Below are 14447 nucleotides of genomic sequence, written 5' to 3' on the forward strand. Positions count from 1 at the left end.
TTTTTACTTAAAAATTTCCCTCTTAAGTTTGATGTAACAGCTATGTGTAATAAGCGAATGATACCAATATTTCTTAAAATTCTTACCAAAAATGTAATCCAGACCTCAAGTATTTCTGCCACAGAAGAATAATGCTTGGTGAGAAAAGCAGGAAGAGTAAAACGATTTTAAGGAAGAAACCAAATGCAGTAGCTGATTTGGGAAGTATCTTTCCTTAGATTATTGTGGCAAATTCTGTGGAATCTGCCCAACTGTGTGATGACCAGGAATTATTTTTGAAATATACTTTGGTGGAGGTTAGCAGCATTAATCTGAAGGTCAAAGTTGACATTCATATTCTACATCTGAATATGTTCCCACAGGTCTAGAACTTTAACCTTAGACTCATGTGACTTTTAAATTTAAGAAGAAAATACTACCTACTTTTACGTATTAGGCTTTTTCCTGACACTTTTACATTTGATTAACATTTAGAGTTTTTAGGAACATTTAAAAAACATTACATTGAAATGATTAAATTCTGAGTAATATTGAAGTTGCTTATTTAATACATGCACACAAGTTTCAGAGGCTTTATTGAGTTGTTTCAAGCTATCCAGTAATGGATATAACACTGTTTCATATTCAGTCATATAATCATTAAATCATATTTAACCAATGATTGCATGAGTTGAACCATTTGGATGTGTGTTATATGTCAGTTTGTTTATTAGTTTCACATGAAATTCAGCACAAATACAGAGTTAAGTTATTTAGACCTTTAGCACTTTGAAACAATGGAATGTTTCTGGTTTGGGCTCCAGAAAAGGAAGGAGAAAAGCTGTAATTGACATGATAGTAATAGATCATGATTCACACTCAAGAATTGTCTGATCATGTTATTCAAAAAAATGTTTGGTTAAGTAAGGTGTTACAGGTAATCATCATAGATTGAAAAATACAACTGAGTATATTAAAAGACAAGTTTATGGTACACATTCACAGTCTCAGAAAGTTAGTGAATTCTTGATTGGTACTGAGATTATCCCTAATTCAAGATAAGAGAATTCAGAAGCACTGAAGTTTGGAAGATAAATACTATAGTTAAATGTAGTTCTTGGTTTTCTTTGGGTTTCAGAAAAACGACAGCATTTTCATCTATAGCTATGAAATGGATAAAGGATAATTGAGTAGCTCATTTTCCCACTACAGTGATAGAAAAAATTAACCTGCAAATGAGAGAATAGTCTTAAGGACACACCCATTTTGCTGCAATTTTTAAATGGAAAAAAACACTGGATACTAAACACACAGTAGTTACATGTTTTTTTTTTTGCATAAAAAATTTAGAATTCTCAAAGAATAAAACTTAAAGCTTCTTTTTCAGGGGAACTGGCTAATAGCTTAATAACATTTATGTTACATTTAAATGTTAACTTTGTCATTTTAAGCAGCGCTGCCCAAAAAATCACCCTTCTTCTTCCAGAGTGTGTAGGACAGAGATGATTGATGAGTGGGAGAATGGGGCCTGAGTTGAGACCGTGATAGTTTCACATGAAATTTTCACAGCAGCAAATGTGTTTAAGGGCATTCATCCACAGAGGTATAGGGTGAGCTTATGAAGCTGGATGTGGTAGAAGCAGATTTGGAATTCCTGCGGGAGCAGGCAGTGCACTGTGCTTCTCTTGGTGCAGCTCTCTTCTTGCGACTGGTTCTGGTGTTGTCCGCATCACTGGGGTCAAACACCACCGTCATGGACTCCATCCTCGTCACTGTGTACAGGCTGCTTTGCCGTGTCGGGTGGAACCTGGTGGTCTTGAGCTCCAGCTCATCATAGCTAGAAACTTGGATAAAAGGACACCAGCGGAAAGCTCTCTTGAACCCAGCTCTGAATCTGAGAAGCAGACCATAGAGAGGAAACGTCATGTTTTCAAACAGATATTTTCTCCAGTTGTCACAGAGACCCTTACTTCAGCGAGTTACGGCTGGTCAACTTGATTTTCCAATCAAATTCTTAAAGCCCATAGTGTTGATATTACTTTTAGAAATTCTTGTTTGAACATAGTCTTTATTTCAAATCAGTAAGAAAATCCTTAAATAGCAAAAATACAGCACAAAGTAACCAATGTGCCAAGGAAACAGTGTATTATTTTAAAGATTTGTTTACTTTTATTTGAAAGGAAAAAAGACTACAAAAAACAAACAAAAAAACCCACTTTTATTTGAAAGGCAGATTTTATATAGAAGGGGAGACAAAGAGAGGAGGTCTTCTTTTTTCATTGCTGGGTCACTGCAATGGTTTTCTATTTTAAGAATTATTGAATTATGCTGGGAAGTTAAGGCATATAAAAATGACACACTTTTTAAAAATAGCTGAACACATAATTAAATATTTATAAAATCTTATTAGCCTAAGAATTGTACATCTTGGGGTTTAGCATGGTAGTGTAGCAAGGCAATCCTTAGCCTGCAGAGCCAGCATCCCGTTAGGGTGCCAGTTCAACTACTGGTTACTACATTCTTTTTTATTTTTTAAAAAATATTTATTTATTTTCTATTCAAAATGCAGATATACAGAGAGAAGGAGATAGAGAGAGGAAGATCCTCTGTCTGCTGGTTTAATCCATAAGTGGCTTCAAGGGCCAAAGCTGAGCTGATCCAAAGCCAGGATCTAGGAGACCCTTTTGGGTCTCCCATGTGGGTGCAGGGTCCCAAGGCTTTGGGCCATCCTCTACTGCTTTCCCAGGCCATAATCAAGGAGCTGGATGGGAAGTGGAGCAATCAGGATATGAACATGTGTCCATATGGGAATCTGGGCATGCAAGGCAAGGATTTAGCCACTAGGCTATGTGCTGGGCTCTGCTGCTTCATTCTGATCCTCCTCCTTGTTCATGGACTGCTTGATCCTGGCTCCAAATGGGCTCAACTCTGGCCGCTGCAGCCATTTGGGGTGTGACCCAGCAGATTAAAGACCTCTCTCTGTCTTCTCTCTGTAAACCTGCCTTTCAAATAGACAAAAAATATTTAAAAATCACACATTTTGATAGTTTTATTTAATCATATTGGAAACACAAAGTACTTACCTTTTTAAAACAGTAAATGAAGATGGTTTAAATCACACACACACACATATAGCTAATGGGATGGTGTAAACTAGAATTGGCTTATCTAATTAGTGAAAAAAAATCAGTTAATTATTTAAGGAACCTAAAATACAGTTGGTGGATCTCTAACCAAAGAAAGCTTAGGAATTGACTCATATGCTTAATTATATTGTCTCATTTCCATTTATACAAAAAACACATTTATTCATTTAGCAGATTATTGGCCCTGCAAATTTTTAAAAAAGATTTATTTACTTTTTTTTGGGAAAGGCAGATATACAGAGAGGAGGAGAGACAGAGAGGAAGATCTTCTGTCTGATAGTTCACTCCCTAAACAGCTGCAACAGCTGGAGATGAGCCAATCTGAAGCCAGGAGCCTGGAGCTCTTCTGGGTCTCCCACGCAGGTGCAGGGTCCCAAGGCTTTGGGCAGTCCTTGACTGCTTTCCCAGGCCATAATCAGGGAGCTGGATGGGAAGCAAGGTCACTGTGATTAGAACCAGCGACCATATGGGATCCTGGCACGTGCAAGGTGAGGACTTTAACCACTATGCTATAGCGCCGGGCCTGACCCTGCAAATTTTAATCTTAATTCTTTACATGTTTATCATACAACTAAGATGACTTCACTTAGAAACCACACTATACTTTTTTCCCTGTCTCAATTTTGACCTATTATATATTATAAATATATAACACATGGCATACATTATATATATACACATGTATGTATACATAATACATTATACATGTGTACATTGCATATTTTACAATATATTTATAATGTATACATTAAATATATTTTACAAACATTTTTTCCCTTTGTTGCCCCTGTTTCATCACTAACCATTACCATTGAGGCTGCACACTTCCTGTTTGTTCCCAAGTGTTATCCAGGTAAAGTGACTGGAATCTTGCTTGTCTTTATTGTTGCTTTCCCCATGGTCATATCTGAATTTATAAGCTCATTCATTTATGGCATCATCTCTTCATCTTACATGGATTATCTGTGAATTTCTAGGAAATTTCTTTGAGGATTTCAACAGAATTTCAGTAACACCATCTTCAATCATGTGGACATTTATTTTTCTTTTATAGGTAAAATACGGAATGTTTTGGAAGAAAAAGTTGGCAACTAAAGAATTCCCTAGTTACAATGGATAATAACGTTTTTTTTTTTTTGAACATGTAAGTTTCAAGTGGAGTGTTTTGGAACGTAAGGAGGCATCTGAAAAATCAAGTTATAGTCTTTTTATAGGTGAATCTGAGACTTTGTTCTTCATATTTTCGTCAGAAAGCTGGCACATCTTAAAGGAGAGACAAGAAAGGTTCAATTGTTAGCTTTGTTTTTACCTCTTATTCAGACAGCAGTAGATGATGGGATTGTACATGGTTGAACTCATTGCTAGCCAAAAGCTAGCTAGGTAGATTTGCTGGATGTATTTCCACCTATTTAACTGTTGATAGATTGCAGTCAGGATGAAGTAAATATGGTAGGGCAGCCAGCAGATGGCAAATGTCACCACAACAATAATCATCATTTTTACGACCTAGAAAGAGAGATGTAATTTTTGGCAAAATTAAAAGTCATTATATATATGGTAATTGCAACAGCTTACTACAAATGGTATTTTCCTATGAGTAAGAAATTGATAGGTCGGTCTTAAGAGTATATGTTTGTGTCACTGCTCCCTCTTTACCTAAATTTGTGAATGGGTGGCAGCAACCACAACAGATTTTCACTAGTCTGAAATAGAAATAAATGCTGTCAAAAAAAAAATCAGGTGGGAGAAGAGAAAAACAGGACCGAGGATTTAGCTTTGGTAGCCTACAATGTACAACATTGAGCACAGAGTATTTAAAGAAAATGCTTATTGTGTCACCATGGAGGTATTGGACTGTTGGGTTTAGCTCGTTCCTCGGTGTATATTATACAATATTCATGGAAGTATTCAGGTATTTTAAATTAACATGCTTACTAGGCAATTTTCTATTGGCTTCCCTTTTAATCCTGCATTGGAAAAGGTTTCCCTTCATGCTGATTATGAATATTTATTAGTCTGAATAAACACCAATAATTTATGATTTTTATTTTTCAAAAATCTGGTTTATTTCTTTGGGTGGCATCATATGTGATTCACTCTTCAAACACTGCATTAGCAGGTAGTCAGGCTGAAGCCTGGATCTGGGACTTCAGTACAGGACCCAATGGCTTGAGGTATTATCTGCTACTTCCCAGGGTGCATATAGCAGAAAATTGGAGCTAAGGATTGAGTTGGGACTCAAATGAAGGAGCATCAGAGTGCATGTGTGCATGTGTGTATCCCAAGTGTATTTTAACTGCTATGCAAAATACCTACCCCAATTAAAAATTTTTTTTTAAAAAGGCAATCAGCTTTTTCTAAAAATTATTTTTATTTTTGATGATTTTTTACATAGTTGACTAGGGTGATAAGGGTTAAGGGCTGCAGGAACGTGGGTGAGATCACCGTTTCCACATTCTCTTTTTTTCTTTCCTGTGTCTGGGGGAAAGAAGGCAAGGGGAGAAGCCATACCCAGCCTCCCAAATGTCTCTGTACCCTGGGATGGAAGACAGCCACCCGACACCACCCCAGGGTCCCGGGTGTGGGGCATGCTCTTGAGGGTCATGCTCAAGAGGTTTCAATAGTTCAACAGTTCTGAATTACAGCCAATCTCGCCACTCCAAGTATGATGAAATCTTTCCAGAATCCACTGGTTGACATAGTCCACCCTAGAGTCTTTGCCCAGATATGCACCTCCAACACTTGGCTGGGGTAGTTAATCAATTTGTTCTGTCCTCTGTCCTCTGTTTGTGGTACCAGGTGTTCTCTGCAGACTCCAATGTACTGCCATATCCTCCATGTGCTCCTTGATATGTTGTCCACTGCTCCGTCTAAGCCACTGAGGAGGCCCCCTCTGGTACATACACTCCATGCCCAGACCATGGAACCTAAAATTCTCTCCATGGTTGGGGTTCTGAGTCCAGCAATTCATTTAGGGGGATCCCCAACGAAACTTCAGCTGAGGTGATCCCAAACTTAATTCTTGTGTGTAGTTGCCAGTACAGGGTCTGGCACAGTCCATTTCCCCAATCAGCTTATGCACACGCTGGTGGTTGCAATCACTGGGTCGGTTCTGCCTCCAGCCCTGTCTTCTACACAAACCAATGGTTGTTGCAGCCCAACCCGATCCTGCCCACCACACACTTGGCATTCACGTATGCCAGTGGGAGCTGCTGCCTAGTCAGAGCAAGCTGCAATAACTCCCACCAGGCCTGTCCCCTGCCTTGGTTCCCATTATTGCCTGTATGTACAGCAGACAGGTCCAGTCTGTCTGACATCCCATTGAGCTCTCATATGCGTTAATGGGCATTGAAGCTTAGTTCAACCCAACCAATCCACACATATGCTGGTGGGTGCCACTCTGTGTCTAGCAAGGTCTGCCAAGTCCCTCTTGGACCCACGTAAGTCCTTGATTTATCCCCTTTGCCCCCGGTTGGCAGTAGTGACTGGGGCTAGGGTCCCAAACATTGAGTTTGACCTGGCTCAGATCCCGCCAGCAGCAACCATGCTGCTGGGAGGTCCTTTCACCCCAGCCTCAAGGTTGAATTCACCTGGCAACTGGCTTTTACAATTAATTGGTTTTATAGGCCAGCTTTTTTGAATTTGTAAGCACAGCTCATTTCTTTTTAACCATAGTATTATGAAAGACTGAAACAAAAAATTATATGTCAATCTCAATTTATCCTCTATGAGGCCTTCAGTTTCTGAAATTATCTAATGTTCTCAGCAGTAGCACTGTTTCTGGTGTATAGTTGGAGATAAAGCAAATAGGTATAGATGAATGAGTGATGAATGGTAATGTAGAATTTCTTGAATGAGAGACGTTTTGTTTGTCTCTAAATAAAAATTTGTTCAGTATTCTGCTTCTATAAAAATGGAATAAAAAAATACTGGACATGGAGCATTTTGAATTTGTGTGTAAAAGGGAAATTCAGTGTTCTCTGTCTCTTAATATTTCTCATCACTAACATGTCTAATAGATTTGCTCATATCTCTTTTGGGGATATCAAATTAGTAAAAAGTTTAGCATAAGGTATATTAAATAGTTTGAGGTTTACCTCCAGTTAGATTCCTGCTAATTAGAGAAAAACCTATTGTAAATGGCTGTAAGACAACTTACAATGAGAAATTATTTATGAACTGGACTTGTCATTGCATTACAAGTTGAAGACTTAGATGAAAGTCGCAGAGGTTAAAGTGATATGAGACCTGTTTCTAGGAATTGACAAAAGATGAGCTGGATCAATGTAAAGGCAGAGTTTCCCAAAGGGCTTAATTACTGTACCACACAGGTTACTAGTATGAAACGGATAGGTAATTGGTCATGTGAGTTGAAAATCAAGGTCAGTGGTTCACACAGTGTCATCTTTGACCACACCATGTTAAGTCCTTGAATTACCTCAGTGTTCTTCAGAGTACATCATTTTTTTTTCCTGAAGAATTGAGTTCATAAGCATACATTTTGTTTCCACCTCCAGTATTTATATGTTCATTTTATGAGATATGTTGGGACTATATTTCAATTTACTTTTATACATTATTTTATATATCTGACAACAAATTGCCTTTTGATTACACATATCTCATAAAATGAATATATAAATACAATGAGTCCTTGGTCCTGCCTTAGTCTACCTCCTGTTCTGGCTGGAAGAGTAGCCTTGCCCAAATGGCTCACACCCATTCCAGTACTGTTGGGTGCTACAGCTCAGTCATATCTTGTCCATGTCTGAACACAGTTCTCGTGTGGTTCAGTGGGTGCCGTGACTTTGCACAGACCATCCTATCCCTACCCTGGCTCTCATGAGCACCAATGGGTACTGGAGTCTAGTCCAGTCTGGCATAGCCCAGACCCAAAACATATCTGTGTCAAGGGACACTACAGTCATGTCCAACCCTGATCTCTGCTCCCATTCTGGCTCTTGTGCACACTAGTGGGAACTACAACCCAGCTGAGGCATCCTCTTAGCACCCAACCAAGCCTGTTCCTGCCACAGATCTTGTGTGTGCCACTGGTTGCTCCGACCCAGCTTGGCATAGCTCATTGCCCATCTTGGCCTTTGCTATCGGATGTTGTAGCCTGTTCTGTCCCAACTATCACTGGCAAGTGCTGCAACCTATCCTTGCCCAGTATACTCCATTCCTCCTTCATGCAAACTGGTATGTGTATAGCCTAGCCCAGTAAGACCCACACTCCAGCATGGCTCCTGCACTTGCCAGTGGGTTAAGGTTGGCCTGGTTTTGCCCAGTCTGCCCCCTTTCAGAACCAACCCACACATTTGGCAATGAGTGGAGCTACCTTGCCCAGCATGATCAATACCCAGGCCTGAACCACATGCCCTCCAGTGGGGCCTATGGCTTACCAGGGGAATTTCCAAAGTTCTCCCACCAGGCCCACTCCCAGACCCAGATCTCTTATGTACCAGAGGGTCACAGGCCATTACTTGGGATAGTCTGCCCAATCTGTTTCAGCCTTTGTATGAGCTAGTGGATGTTGTGGCTGGCCTGGCCCACACTCTCTTCTTGGGTGCTCTTGCAGGTGCTGCAGCCTGGATCTCTCCATTCTGTTCCCAACCCCAGAACCCATGAGTATTGGATGGTTTCATGGTCACACCTAGCTCAGCCCATCACCATCCCCCAGCTTTAAGCTAACCAGCAGAAATTGGAATTCTTCCAGGATGAACCAACATATCTCGCACATTATCTGCCCCAAGACCTGGTTTTTTCATGTGCTGGTTATTGTCATGTTCCAACTTAACCTTACACATCCCTGGTTCTGATTCTCACTGGTGAATACTGATATCTACTCCTATTAAGTAGGCTAAGACCCCTAACTTCAGTGGTGGTCATTCCTTGTCACCAATATATTTCCTTTGCAATGTTCCCTCTCACACATCTCTTTACCTTCTACCCTGATCAATTCATAGACCATGCATGTGGAGTGATCCTCAGGCTCAGCCCTGGGCTTCACCTACCTGGACATGAAGCCACAGTTCCCAAGGCCTTCACCAGCATTATCCCCTGTCCTCCTAGGCTTCCAGGAGCGTGGAGCCAGGGTTCTTGCATCCCATTGGCAGCAAGCCTGCATGGCATCTGCTGACTGCAGAGTGTAGGTGCAGGGGAACACAGTCCCAGGTCTGGGCCTCTTGTGTCTTGGGGGCAGCTAGCTTGATTGTTGGCTGCTTACCACAGAGCCTGAGCTCTATTCTTATTAGCTGATGGATCTTCCTGCACTGCCAGAATGCCTTATTTTTCATAGCTTTTGCTATGGATATTCTTTTGTATTTTAGATTGGAGAAAGAAAAAGATTTTTCTGGTTTGTTTTGCTCACTGATGTGTTCCAGATATTTAGATTGGACTTCCCATATGATGAGTGTTACTACAGCTTTAAATTATATGAGGGTTAGGCACTGTGGTGCATCAGTTTAAACTTCCACTTGTAGCAATGGCATTCTATACATGCACATATTCAAGTTCCAGCTGTTTTCACTCTCAATACAGTCCCTTGCTAATGTTCCTGAAAAAGTAAAGGAAGATGGCTTGAGTTTTTGAGCTTTCATCATTCACTTGGGAGTCCTGAGAGAAGTTACGGCCTGCTGATGTTGGCCTATACAAACTACATATCGCAACTATCTCAAAGAGTAAAACAGAAAATGGAAGATCTCTCTCCTGCTCTCTAATATTTCTTTTGAAATAAATGAACAAATCTTTAAAAAAATAATGAAAGTGAACATGAAGTGAAAACATCACATTGGTCACTATTTCCTCTTTCATCACAAATAAATTCAGGCAAAGAGTGTGTATGCAAATAGGATATAAAAAAGCATTAAATTTTCTTCTGAATAATTATTATGAGCAAGAAAAACAGTTATGCAAATGTGAACTTAGTTTTTGTAAAAACTGACCAAAAAGTATGCATGAAATTGGTTTCAATTTGCGGGTAAAGACCTTTAAGGTCAGAATAATTGAAAGATCCTAAAAATCAAGGGCCCTTTAAAAAAAATCTCATACATTTTATTTATCTCTATAAAATATTGTAACCTTAACTACCAGAAGTTTAACTCTCATTGTTCCAGTTTGGATATGACTATGAAAGCGAGCTCTTATTATGTAGATGTCCTATTTCTTTGGAAACTGTTGAAATCACAGAATTTTATTCTATTCATAAAGTGCTCAGATAAATAACTGAATCACAATGTTTGAGCAATGATAGCTTTGCAAATACTGTATGTAAGCTGTAACCATTGTGCTGCAAAGCTGTACCCTGGCTTGAAGGTTTCTGAGTACTAAGCAGGAAAAGGATAAACTAGTAGCCTTCCCCAAGCTCTTGAGATTTGTATTCAACACCTTGTCTGAGGCAGAGAAGATTGAAAACTTTTGTCACATCATAAGAAGTTTTATGTAGCTTGACATGAAGGCTGATTGTTGCTGGCTATTGCAAGGAACCAAAAGGTATCTCCTGTTTCTGATGCAATGGGAGTTCTTTTCCATGGCAACATGTTCAGTTACAGCCCACCCAGTGTCCTTGGGTATAAAATCTTATTAGCAGGAAGGAGAGAGGAAGAGTGAATGATGCAGTTCTTATAAAATTATAGTGTCTGTTTTTAGTAGTAAAGGATTTGTTTTAACCACAAAGGCAGGACTGAAATGCATGCCATATTTTGCCATAATTTAGAATAGGCCTTGGTACTTTTCATGTATTAAAAATAAATAACTTAGAGTTTTGTATCCTGTATAGTTTAGACTGTATACAGTCTAATTCAGATTAAATTAGTGTGGAATAGGTGAGTCTGATGTTTGAGTACAAGACTCTGAATCAATCTAGAACATTTAAATGCTATATCTATCTATCTATCTATCTATCTATCTATCTATCTATCTATCTATCTATCTGAGGCAGAACAAGAAAAAGAGAGGAAAATAGAAAGGGGAAGACATAGAGATCTTTTCATCTGCTTTACTCCTTCAGTGGCTGCAATGGCCAGAATGGGAACAGGTTGAAGACAAGATCCCTGAACTTTTTCCAGGTCTTCTGCATAAGCGGAGGGACCTGAACTTTTGGTCATCTTCTTCTGCCTTCCCAGTCACATTACTATGGAGCTGGAATGAAAATGTAGAAGCCAGGTTTTGAACTGGCACCCACATGGAATGCAGGTGTTTCTGGTGGTGGTTTTAGCCAGTAAGCTACAGTGCTGATCCCAGTGCCAAATAGCCAAATATACATAATCTGAATTACATTCCTCAGTGCAGTACTTATTCTTTCCAAATGTTTGAACAAGAAGTGGTTGCTTCTGTGTTACAAGAAACTTGTTATTTTGAGCATGTGAGGTTTTAAATTATGATTTTTCATGATACAGTTTTGTAAGTATAGGCATTCCTCCCTCCTGCTTTTCCTCCCTCCCTTTTTTCCCCTCCTGACATTTCCCCCATATTATCACAGTAGAATAGTCCTTTAGGAATATTTAAAGTTTAGATGCTATTTAAGTGTATATTGTAGGTATACACAAAAGTACAACATCTAGTATCATATTGCTAAGGTATATTTCATAGTTTCACTGGGACTCATTATTCAAAGCACCATTTCATGGATAATGTCCTAACCCATTTCTCCGAATGTCATTTTGTGAACAAATGTTCTCAAATGGACCATGTCATGTCTTGAAGTGAATAGTGCTGGCTTGCTTATCTTAAGCACAAGGAAACTTTAAAAAAACATTCTCACTGGTATATAATAGACACATGATAATGAAAAGACTCTATGTGTAAATGACTACATTATGGGATATTTACATTCATCTTTTTCACTCATGGTTAAAAGACTATACTTAAGAATTTTAGTGTCAAGTGAGAAAATGAGAACTTAGTAATGCTTTTTCATGGTAGTCCATGAAGATGGATTGGAGATGGACTTTATCACTTATTTAAGGATTAGGCAAGAATACAGGCATATTGTCCTGATATCTAGAAAGCCGAATACTGCTGCCAAATCCAACAATTTGTCTATCTATTTGACATTAACCTAATACAATGTCAACAGAAATTATGTCAAATCCAAACAGAGTATGCTCACACAAATGGAGAGTATCTTCGTACATATGTTGTTTTGGAATCCTATTTCTTTACATTTTATTGGACACATTTTATCTCTTAATTTTTTAAATTTAAGGATATTGTATCCACATATAATTTATTAATAAATTTTACCCTTTATAGGTGTACATTTTAGTTACTTTTAGTAATTGGTCAAGTACCACTCCCATAATATTGTCATTTACAAAGTTTACACATAACAATTATGGATGTTTATGGTGTTTCAAGTGACATCTCACTACATGTACACATAGCTTAATGTTCAAATCAGTGGGCATATCTATCTCTTCAAATATTGATCATTTCTTTGTAGTGAAAATATCTGAAATCTTTTCTTCTAAGTTTTTGACATACAGAACACATTGTCATTACCTAGTAAGTGTACTAGTCCATAGTACATTTCTCTTACCACTCTGTAACTCAATGCCGAATGACCAAATTCTCCCTGTCTTTGAATCTGATCCTTGATAGAACTGTAAGATTTTTATGTCTGTAATTATCTTAAAGAGAAGGAATCAATCACGAAATCAGATGGAAGCTTTATAGCATCAGAATAGTGAGTGCATTAAGACAGATGTAATAAGATTGATCTTACATGTTTATGATAACAAGAGTTAACTAACAAAGCCTTGCTATAGCATGAGTTGTGTTTCTTCTTAATTTGTATTTAGAGCTACTAATATCCACTGTCTCAGAGTCTGACTGCATTTATATGTAATCTTTAAAAAAGTATTTAGACTAAAATTAGGTTACTAAATACTCATGAAATGTGACTTATAACCATAAAATAAGAAGAAATTGGTACAAAGTAATAGAGAGGGAGAAATAGGAAAGACTTATTGTCATGATCATCTGCGTGGCTAGTGAATGACCAGCTTTGCTGGCACTTGTGCTCAGAATCTTAGCCTTCAGAATCAGAAATTAAGTTTCTGTCATTTGGGTACATGTCTATAGGACTTCAGGATGAAAGGCAGAGAAGCCATTTCCAATATAATGCTTAATTGAGATGCTGATGATAGAATACAATGTGACTTTATCCCAGCCAAATAGAGAGCAAATACTATCCAGGATCCTGTTAAAAATGGAGTTCTCTAGGATGGTGTGAAATGTATGCAGAAGCTTTTGGTGACAGGAGGGCAAGCTGGAGGTAAATGCAGTCTTCCTGGGAAGCACTATTTTCTGCATGAGCTCCCCTGCAGCAGAAAGGATGACAAGCTTGTGGCTGGCTTGCCAAGTGCCCTCATAGATTCCTCCTGGCTTACCCACAATTCAAAAATCCAATTGAATCTGTCGCTTGAGTTTAGATTGAATAGAGGTTCCTTTGATTAAAGCATAAGATTTCTTCCCTTATTCCATGCAAAGATTCATTTCTGAAGGTGCAGAGCTGACATGATTTATTTGTAGAAGAGAAAATGAAAATAGAAGACAAATAAAAATGATTTCTGTGCTTTTACAAAAAATATTACATTCACTAATCAGAATTGCATGTATTGAAATAATTAAGACCAATTTCCAAGAAATTTTTAATAGCAATTCTTACATATCACATTTCGAACCAATTCATCTCTTTTTTTTTTTTTGGGCCATTTCGTGTATTAGCAAAAAATGAATGTCAAATAAGATAAAGATATATGTATTAATTTAAAGAGCTGTACTAGCAGATTTATATAAAAACATAATAAAATATTTATTCATACTAGTTCACGAAACCATGTGAAAATACTAGGGTGGGCACTGGGGCAGAAACAAGTTAAGCTGCTGTTTGAGGTTTCTACATTATATACTGGGGTATAAAGCTCAAGTTCTGGTCACTTTGCATTTACATTCCAGTTCCCACTAATGTGACTGGGAAACAGGATGATGACCAAGTACTTGGGTTCCTGCACCCATGTGGGAGAACTGGATGGAATTCCTGGCTCCTGGCTTTGCCTGGCCTGTCTATGACTATTGCAGACCTCTAGGGAAAAGAACCAATGAATAGAAGAACATTCTCTCTCTCTGTCTCTCTGCCTGTGAAGTTAAAGAAAACTTTTAAACAATTCAAAACCATATGTTTATCTAGAACAACTGTATAATGGAGGCAAGTATACCATGAGTTGGAGATACATTGCAGTATGCATTTCTACTTCTGAATAAAAGATGGAATTCCAGTGAAATGTTAAATATATCTTGACAATGGAATGCTGGATTATA

At 38.3% G+C, this 14447-nt stretch overlaps 1 protein-coding gene across 1 annotated transcript in view; it reads right to left on the bottom strand.

Moving 5' to 3' along the window:
- Positions 1-1560: 1560 nt before the first annotated feature.
- The window catches only part of TACR3 (tachykinin receptor 3), a 58737-nt gene continuing 45850 nt past the window's right edge, over positions 1561-14447 (bottom strand). The window contains exons 4-5 of the mRNA XM_040966972.1: positions 4435-4631; positions 1561-1873 (exon numbers count right to left, since the gene is read on the bottom strand). Of these exons, the coding sequence (XP_040822906.1) occupies positions 1561-1873; positions 4435-4631 (510 nt within the window). The remainder of the gene's footprint in view (positions 1874-4434; positions 4632-14447) is intronic.

Source organism: Ochotona curzoniae, unplaced genomic scaffold (assembly GCF_017591425.1).
Source record: "Ochotona curzoniae isolate NIBS_2020 unplaced genomic scaffold, NIBS_Ocur_1.0 scaffold_4506, whole genome shotgun sequence".
NCBI classification, from domain to species: Eukaryota; Metazoa; Chordata; class Mammalia; order Lagomorpha; family Ochotonidae; genus Ochotona; species Ochotona curzoniae.